This window comes from Cyprinus carpio, chromosome B17 (assembly GCF_018340385.1).
Source record: "Cyprinus carpio isolate SPL01 chromosome B17, ASM1834038v1, whole genome shotgun sequence".
NCBI lineage: Eukaryota > Metazoa > Chordata > Actinopteri > Cypriniformes > Cyprinidae > Cyprinus > Cyprinus carpio.
Window position 1 is genome coordinate 13,024,053 of NC_056613.1, and position 9,586 is coordinate 13,033,638.

Consider the following 9,586-nt stretch of genomic DNA (forward strand, 5'->3'; position numbering starts at 1 on the left):
AAGTCGAACACTCAATTCCATACGTTTGAGGCAAGATGTTTGTGACAAGCATGGATCTTGTTATGCTGCTGTAATGTGCTTGTAGATGGGTGTAAGTGAGTCTTATACCATTGTGCCAATCGTTTCACCACTTAAATCAATTATAGTGAATGCAGTGCAGATCTGCCCCCTGCTGGTACACAGATGTACTGCAGGAGATGACTGAATGCTTCAAAATCATTCCAGTCCATCTCTATAAAGTCAGAAGTGTGTGTTTATTTACCTCCACATCCCAGTGAAGCTGTACATGATGCTGACACAGCGTGGTAACTTTGGAGGCTCTAGTCCATCCAGTCTGACAAGCAGAGACACCGTTCCAAACAAGACCAGATACTTTATGTAAAAAAACTGGACCAACGCAAGAGCCAAACCACCTGCGGGTGAAAAAAAGAGAGTGGTCAGATGACATTAAAAAGTAAAGCGGCTCACAGAGACATTTGCCCTTTAAACACAGAGCCGTTTGGTCACCTCAGGTGCCACAGTTTTGACCATGCAGTGTATGTGAAGCTCATTTCGTCCCTTTATCCCATTCTGGCTGAGAAGAACCACAGATTTGATGATTTATATCAGATTTCAGTTTTATTCCGAACTGTTTCATAATTTAGTTCGATCATCCTCAACCTCTCTAGTCATCTCTCCCTCTTCGCTTCTCTCTTTCTGTGTGTCAGTGGAAACTGAGAACAGCATCTGTCTTTCCCATATCCCACTGGTACAGAGCTAAAAGCCTGTAAAAAATAGGATAGAATTTCTGTGAGCCCTTTCTGTACAAAACAGGTACAAAGTGGCGATAATGACTTGATGTTCTTGCTGTATAGACCCTCTCTACACCGCTCTCTCTTGCAGAGTCTGTGTTTTTGAATCAAAGTTCAGGCAGCATAAATCAGCAACTTCTACAGATCAATAGATAGCAAGTGTGGAAGTTAAGCTGAAACTGTGAGTGTGTGCATGTGTGGGTTTTCCTTGTGAACATCTGTGCACAATAATAATGACATAAACACTTTAGCTCCCAAAATAACACCCGCTATACCATGACAGACTGTATCCATTCTGAAAGACATAATTTGGATAAAAACTACTCACTGAGCTCAAATATTCCCACTTCCCTGCTTCACAGTATGCAAACAGCAGTATGTCAAAAAAAGTAAGATGTTGAAAAACTCATGATACAGCAGATCTCATATCATGTAACGCATAATTCTGGACACTTATCCTATAAGACTCTGGGAGGCAAGGATCCATTGGATTTGAAAAGGGTTGTTATTTTTGAGTGTAAGCACTGCAGGTAGAAAGCTGTTACTTAGGGATACTCTACTGTTTAAACTTTTAGGTTGTAAGTTTTATTTTTATAAGAAATCAATACTTTTATTCTCCAAAGATAAATCAAAATATACTACAAAAAAATGTATATTTTAATTAGTGCTGTAAAGTCGGTTAATCACATCCAAAATAAAAGTTATATATATTTAATAATATATATATATATATATATATATATATATATATATATATATATATATATATATATATATATATAAACATATATTTCTTTATTTTGGATGTAATAAAATTCTGTTTCAGATTGCTTTCTTTCTATTCATCAAGAAATCCTGAAAAAGTGTGTGTTTCCACAAAAACTTTTTCAACACTGATAATAATTATATATTTCTCAAGCACCAAATAAGCATATTAGAATCACTTTTGAAGGAACATTTGACACTTCAGACTGGAGTAATGGCTGCTGAAATTTAAGCTTTGTCATTACAGAAATAAATTACATTTTAAAATATATTAAAAAAGGAAACATTTATTTTTAAGTTATAATAATATTTCATCAAATAAATACAACCTAAGAGACTCCTTTCAAAACATCACAAAAAATCTTACCAACCCCAAGCTTTTGAATGATATCGTATTTATTTAACACCCATGTAGACTGTCTTTGTAGTTACTGTTAGCACATCATAGGTATAAAAAAATAAAAAAAATAAAAAAACCTTCAAAAGGACAAGGCCAACATGGCAGATGTAGTATGTCTGGAAATGCATACATACACACTTGCATCACTAAAGTCTGTTGAGACATTCTTCATCAAATTCAATATATACTATGAAAGTCCATGAATTCATATGCAGCCAGAAACTCACCCAGCGCCCAGGGCGGCAGCATCTCCAGGTAGGTTTCGTTGCTCTGGATAGCGTGCATGTACATAAAGTGGATCATGAATTCGGCTAAACACCACCAGACACACACACGCAGTATTCCACTCAACACATACACCACAGAGACTTTATACACCGGCCTCTCTATCTGCAGAGACAGAGAAAGACATTCACAGTACATCTGGATAAAGCACAGAGCCTGCAGCCTTTTATGAATCTCATTTTCTTCTACCTGTTCACTGAAGTCTCTGTAGGTCACAATGGGTCCATTGTAAAACAGGGGGTGATAGAAACAGTAGGCAGTGAGCTTGTAGAACTGAAAAATCAGAGTCTTCAGTCTTTTTTCCTCTAGATTGGAGCAGTGGTTTGGTCTTCCAGCCTGCAGGGGGTGCCAGCACAGCTCCAGACTAAAGCTGATGCAGCGCAAGCTACAAACAGCAGTACTAAAGAGCAAGAGGTAGTACTGGTCTTCAGATGTATACCAACCACGCTAGAGACAAATAAAATCAGAGGGAAAACAATTAAATTAACAAACTAATTAGAAAACCACACATCAGTGGCTGTAAATCTAAACTGGATCATAAGACAGGCCCTGAAATCAAAATATAATTAGTAAATTGGTGCTATTGGGTGTACATGCCTCAGCAGGAAGACCTTGTTTTGTTGTTTTTTTATTTAATAATTTTATTTTATTATTATTACGTAAGACAGAGGTGCCATTGGTGTCAAAAAATGAAGACAATCTTGTCAGAACTGGTGAAGCAGGATTACAAAAACAGCCTGATTACAAAAACAGAAAAAAAGAGTGGCCTGATGTATTCAGATGCCATCCCCTTAATAACTTCCTGGCAAAACTCCCAAATAAAAAGAAATTTACTATATTCAGGATTACAACTTATTTTATGGGCTCTGTGGGCTTCTGTACGTTTCAAAATAGTCATTATTTTTCCAATTTTGGTGGGAAATGCCGTCAGTGAGACAGCAAGGACACACTTCACCTGTAAAACTGCTGCATGGATTTTATTTTCTCTCTCTTTTTTTTTTACACTATATTATACATAGGCATACTCTTCAAGCTTGTTAGAAATTATAAAACAATGCACATATTCTTCAAAATGAAGCAGTGTTGGACTCATTCAAGTTATCTATAAATACTGTAATAGTACATAAACAATACTAAAATATCACTTGAATCAACTGATAAAGATTTGAGAAAGATTTGACTCAAAAGAACAATTCGTTCAAGTCAGGTGTTGCTGATTCCCTCATTTATGTGGAGTATGATGAACGAGTCATATCGCAGTTTTATGACTCTTTTACAGTGGTTTTGCATACTTTATGAAGCTTAAAAGATCCAGCTTGGGACCAGTTAAAACTTAGTTTGATATACTGCATATAATACAATGTCACTCTGAGATTTTAAGTGTAACTTAAGCATCCAAACGTGTCTAATTAGTCCTTTGTATTTCATAAAGAGGGCAACAGCATCTCCTTAACATTAGACCGACTAACGTTTACAAGGCTACTGTGTAAGGGATGAACAACCACTGTAAACCACAGCTTTCCAGAATACTCCACCTCAGACCAGCTTCCTCTGTGGCGAAACTAAACTAATATGATCTACTGGGCATGCTCAGAAGATGACAGCTGGCATCTAGCCAGGAGACACAGCAGCAGCCACTTTCAAAAACTCATTATCGCCACTCAAAAATAAAGCTATAACCACCTCTAAATTACACTAAATGACAAGGCAGCGTTCTGAAATTAGTCACTGGCTGATGCTGTTTTTCTTTGTATGTCATTATGGCGATCTCTGCGGTGGCTGCATGGGTATTGCTGTCTTCCTGAGGGTTTTTCACAGCTCATAAGTAACTCAGGTAAATAGAGATGTACTGAAAAAAAGGAGATCATTAAAAAACGAATAAAGATCACAATAGATTAAATTACAATTGTTTGTTCTTCAGATGGGTATGTTAATGACTGCTTCGGAGTAATAAATAATAATTAAATGAAGGTTTAATTAAGAGGGGAAGCTTTGGGCCCGTGTCACAATTAATCAAGGAGAAACTCAAGGCAAGGAGGGAACTCATTTGTCACTCAGATCAATATTCCCTCCGTCTCTTTCCTCCTCTCCATCGGAATGAGCTTGTTGATCTCGTTGCTTTCCCCTTCAGTCAGATATCTAATGACAGCTGTCAATCAATCATTCACTGTCAAGTGACTAAGCAGATAAAGAGAAGAAAAAAAAAACAAGACCTCCTGGGAGTCAGCTGTATAACATCTATTGTGTGAGGAAAAAGGAAATACACAAGCACTGTTGTGCATGCAAACGTTTGACTTTAAATGTTTGCTTGGGAGACTGTTTGAGAGTGTAAGCCACTGTGTTTGTGTGAAGAGAATGGTGACTTTTAATGCAGGCTTGTTTCAGTCTCATCTCCATTCTCTCTGCGGAGCTCTGCAGATGTGCTCTGAGAGCCCTGGAAACAGCACAGACTCCAGATCCTGAACTGGACAAAGCCCTTACTTTGTCCATCAGACCTCACCCCATCAATATAGATAACTTGAAAGAGATACAGGTAGTTCGACCAAATACAATATTTCTGTAATCATTTACTTAAAAAGTAAATACGCTATACGGGTCCAAAACTGTATGACTTACTTTTTTGTGGAACACAAAAGGAGAAATTTTGAAGACTGTGCTGGTCACTCTTTTACATGCAATTACAACAAATGGGAACTTAAGTTTTTAAAGTTCAATAAAGGGCACAAAAAAACTGCACGATGTGATTCATGTTTTATATTTCAAGTCGTCTGAAGCCATACAACAGATTTGTGTAAGAAACAGACCAAAACTGAAGTCATTCACTAATAATCTTCACCTCCAGGGAGATTTTAACTTAAGGAGTGAGTTAAATGATTCAGTTCGATTTGTGCATGAACCATTTATAATTTTTTTTTTTTTTTTTCAACCAAATCAACCTGTTTTGTAATTATTAACTTAAACTGAAAACTACTAAAAATTGCTTTTGTTATTTGAAATAAAGCTGAAATTTTAAAAAAAGATATAAATATTAAATGAAAAAACTTGAAATATTTTAGTACCATAACAAAATTGCTAAAACTTAAACTAGCGCTGAGTGTGGCGCACAAACTACTGAATGCGACCTGAAATTAAGCAACTGACTGAAAAGTTTTGATTCAATGGAAAAGTTGTTCAAGTCATGCATTGCTATTTCCCACATGAATACTGAGTATGGCGCACAAGTCATTTATGATACTTTTATGTGGTTTTGCATCCTTTTTTGAAGCTTGAAAGATCTAACCATCATTCTTGATATAGTTTCATGGAAAAAAGCAACCAGCACATCATTAAAGTACCTCCTTTTGTGTTCCAAGAAAGAGAAAAAAAGCCATAACGACTTAGAACTACATGAAAGTGAGTAAATGAGGACAGTCTTTCATTTTTGGGTGAACAAACCCTTTAAATTGGACACTTTTTAGCAGCTTTAGATGTTGGTGCCTCACATACATGGTTAAAGCTATTACTCACACACACCTGTAAATCCTGGAGGGCAGGGACATTGAGTGTGGAGAGCAGCAGGAGGGAGCAAAACCATGAGAGGATGGGGCTACGTAGCTGAGCAACCACCAATGAGATGCTCAGATGCAGCATCAAGACAGTCAAGCCCCGCACTCCGAGAAGCCAACCAGCTGAGAGGAAGCCATACACCGTTATGACTGCCAGTCGGAACTGTTACACAAATGCACAAGGAAAAATTATGAAACAAGCAAACATTAGATGAGTTCATTTGTTCTGAATTAAACTAACCTGAGGCAAAAGATTATCTGCCAATATGGACAGCACAGCGTGGCCAATCAATGACCACAAAAGAGATTGCCATGCCCACTCATTCCAAAAACTCCACTCAAAATCTGTAGGGTCCTAAAACAGACACAGACAGAAAAACACACATATACAATGGCAGACACACATAAAGTGTGTCTGTTTTGCATGTCTGTATAAAAGGAACTTGATGATTGAGCGGGAAACAGGAAATTGGGCTTGGTGGGGTGCATCAGCCAAATGTGTCACCCTGATTAAAGTCACTAATATAATTATCACGTGTTCTCTCACCTTCTTGAATCCCCATATAAGGAATCCTCTCTCCAGCTGCACCTCTCTGTCCAGGCTGACCTCATGCTCTGTCAGTCACACACAGGAAACTCATTTCTCACATACTATTCGGGAGGTATACAAGGTCCACACAGGACTATTTTGGCTAACTAGAATCAGAATTTTGTTTATCCAACATCCACTTCATTCTCCACTCTTATAATATGGACTCCATGGGATGTCTAAGTTTCAAAGCACAACTTCTTGTAAAGAGATAGTTCACCCAAAAAGTAATGTTTTGTCAATCCAAAATTTTATTGCTTTCAAGGGAAATTTTAGCAGAAACATCCAAATTGTTACTACAATAAAAGTGAACTTGACAGCCCCTGGTCCATATCCACTGTTAATGTCAGAGTGAATACAGCTCTAACATGCTGCTAAACTTCTCCTTGGTTTCCCATAGAAGAAATTAAGTCCCACAGGTTTGAAAGAACATTTTTATTTTTAGGTGAACCATCCCTTCAAATCCTCTTCAAGGCACGTGTTGCAAAATGGATGAAAAAAATCTACAAAAATTGGATCTTGTAGTTGGAAGTTTTAGATGAAGGATAAAATCTCTTGCATATTCTTTGCACACATGCATAAAATCTCTTCTTACTCCCCTGCAATGCAGTGTTAGTTTGGTATTGTTTTCTCCACCCCGCCCCTCTCTCTCTCCATCCCTCTCTCCCTACATCTCTTTCTTCATCCAGTTTCTCAGGACGGACCTCTCATCACCTCGACAGACGGTTTTCCTGCAGGGTGCACTGGCAGGCAAGGATCTATTCACACTATCATAAACACGCACAATTTTTCTGGAAATGAAAGTGTACGTGGAAATAGAAGTAGGACCACAGTGCCATCTGTTGGTCTTGGAACACACAGCTTGCAAAAAGTCTTCTCCTGGGCATGTTTGCTGTGATATAGATATTAAGTGACACTGACCTGGAGTCATATTTTGTATATTGATTCACTTGTGATTAGTTGTGTTTAAAGTGTCTTCAACATGAAAAAAAAAAAAGAAAAACAAATGTTGGACCTAGCCAAGCGATAAGCCACAAAATGGAATATTTAAGATAAAAAAATTAACCATGTAGAACCTGTGAATAAAGTTTAAGAACAATGACTGATTGATTTCCTTCAATTTATTATACACAAACATATAAAATTAACGTTTTGCTTAACATCTTTTTGATTTATAGGCAATGTAACAAAGTCAGCTAGATGGTGTTCTTTAAAAATACTGTTTGTTTGATAGCTAAAATATTTAGGTTTAAATGTATCAGCAATTTCACCCTTGTTATTATTTACAGTATGCAGTGTTTTCTCTGTGCATGAGGAGAGGCCCTATTTTGAAGCTTTATTTTTGCACTTTTTTTGACTGGCATGTTTTGGTTGAAAGAGATCAAATGGGTGCTGTGTGGTGTCTTTTGCTGACCTGAGATCCCATCGTCCCTCAAAATGACAGCACAACCTTTTCAGAACCCTTAGAGTCAGCAGTTAACACGACAGGAACAAGCACCCCCCCCCCCCATACACACACCACAGCAACCCTTTTCAAACTGACACGTTGTAATGTAAAACAAAAAAGCTGTAAAAATGCAGCAAAAATAATTTTATATTTTGTATAATTTCATCTAAATAAATTATGCAACAGGTATATTCATTTAATAACAATCCATGTTTTGTTTACGTCTAGCTGAAAATTTGTGGGGTGTGGTGGTTGTCTAATGCTTATGCAATATGTATCTTGTTCTGTTGCAATTTTGTTTGGCTTTTTCTTTTAATTATATATTAGGTTTGGGATTTGAATCTGTTTTCCTTTGATAATTAAATATGTTGCCACTGAACCATTGCTGAGATCTAAGATTCCTGAGATCCTCTTTTTTTTTTTTTTTTTTTTTTAATCTAATTTCCACAGAATTGCATTTTGTTCTGGGCGGATGGCAGCCTACCTTCAGAAAACCTGTGCAACTGGTAGAAAGAATAGAGATGGGAGGAGAAGGAGAGAATCCAGTATGCCGTCATCTCCCATCGAGGTAGAGATACCAGCTCCCATTGTGGAGTCATGAAAGCTGAACCTGCAGGTTAAGAAGATACACACTAATTGGTTAGTCTTCAAACCTGCAATGGGTCAGTTGTCACTACATTTGGAGCGTTCCTGTTCTGGACACAACTTGATTTCCAAAATTAAGCAGCATAAGTAAAGAAACTAGTCTAAAAGTAAGCTTAAACTGTATTTCAGAGGATATTACCAAAGCTGTTTCATAGATAACGATCATGCATATTCAAACTTACATATTAACATTTCAAAGATATGCCATTCTCTGTGATATGAATAAAACACAATAAATACATTTTATGAATTACTTTATCACCATTTCACAACCGCATTCAACAAAATACTTGATTACGTATCAAGGAATTTATATGTGTGTTTGTGTGTATCAAGGAGATTGTGATCAGTTTTCATGACAATCAATTTCAATAGTTCAATCGGGATGTGAAGTGCAAGATTTTTTTTTATTTGCTCGAACAGTCATTCACACCTTACAACATACGGAATGATTTATTACACAAGCTTCCTCATTGCATTATCATATTGCAACAATTCATACACTACAATATTTGCATATTTGTTTCAGTTACTCACAAAAACCAACAGATATACTCTCGTGCCAGCCAAACACTGCCGCGAAGCTCCGCCCTATGCTTCCGAGATTTGCCACGCCTCTATAATCTGATTGGCTAACCCGACCAATACGTCCTATCACAGTATTTTAACCCCATGAGTGCCTTAATTACTTTTGTCAGGGATTTTGCCGCAAATTACGGTAGCTTTAATTGATCACAAATACCTTCACTTCACGCTACGCTGGAAGGCCGTTGTTTTGGCTTTAATGAACAATGCATCAGTACAATGCAGTGTATAACTAGTTCAGAAAAGGTTATCTTAGGTTAGGAACAAATGTAAACAAAACGCAGTAAGATAATAATTATTTACTGATGAAAAGGGGAAACCAATAAATAACACAAATTTCACATACACATCATCACTCACTACGTCTCTCAGTACAAACTCTGCCAAAGGGCAGCACAATTTGCTGAGAGGCCCAAAAGGACAAGAGACTTCCTGAAGGTGTGTGTGGGGGGCTAAAGTCTATGGTGCAATGCAGCTTACTGCCACACACACACACACACACACACACACACACACACACACACACACACACAC

At 37.3% G+C, this 9,586-nt stretch overlaps 1 protein-coding gene across 6 annotated transcripts in view; it reads right to left on the reverse strand.

Annotated features, from left to right (window-relative positions):
* Positions 1-9,143, reverse strand: part of hhat (hedgehog acyltransferase) — a 49,437-nt gene extending 40,294 nt beyond the window's left edge. For all 6 annotated transcript variants that reach the window (XM_042742354.1, XM_042742355.1, XM_042742353.1 and 3 more), the window contains exons 1-8: positions 9,005-9,143; positions 8,307-8,432; positions 6,334-6,401; positions 6,028-6,141; positions 5,755-5,949; positions 2,431-2,688; positions 2,184-2,346; positions 263-413 (exon numbers count right to left, since the gene is read on the reverse strand). In XM_042742354.1, coding sequence (XP_042598288.1) covers positions 263-413; positions 2,184-2,346; positions 2,431-2,688; positions 5,755-5,949; positions 6,028-6,141; positions 6,334-6,401; positions 8,307-8,421 — 1,064 coding nt within the window. In that variant the 5' untranslated portion in view covers positions 8,422-8,432; positions 9,005-9,143. The remainder of the gene's footprint in view (positions 1-262; positions 414-2,183; positions 2,347-2,430; positions 2,689-5,754; positions 5,950-6,027; positions 6,142-6,333; positions 6,402-8,306; positions 8,433-9,004) is intronic.
* Between the last annotated feature and the right edge of the window lie 443 nt (positions 9,144-9,586).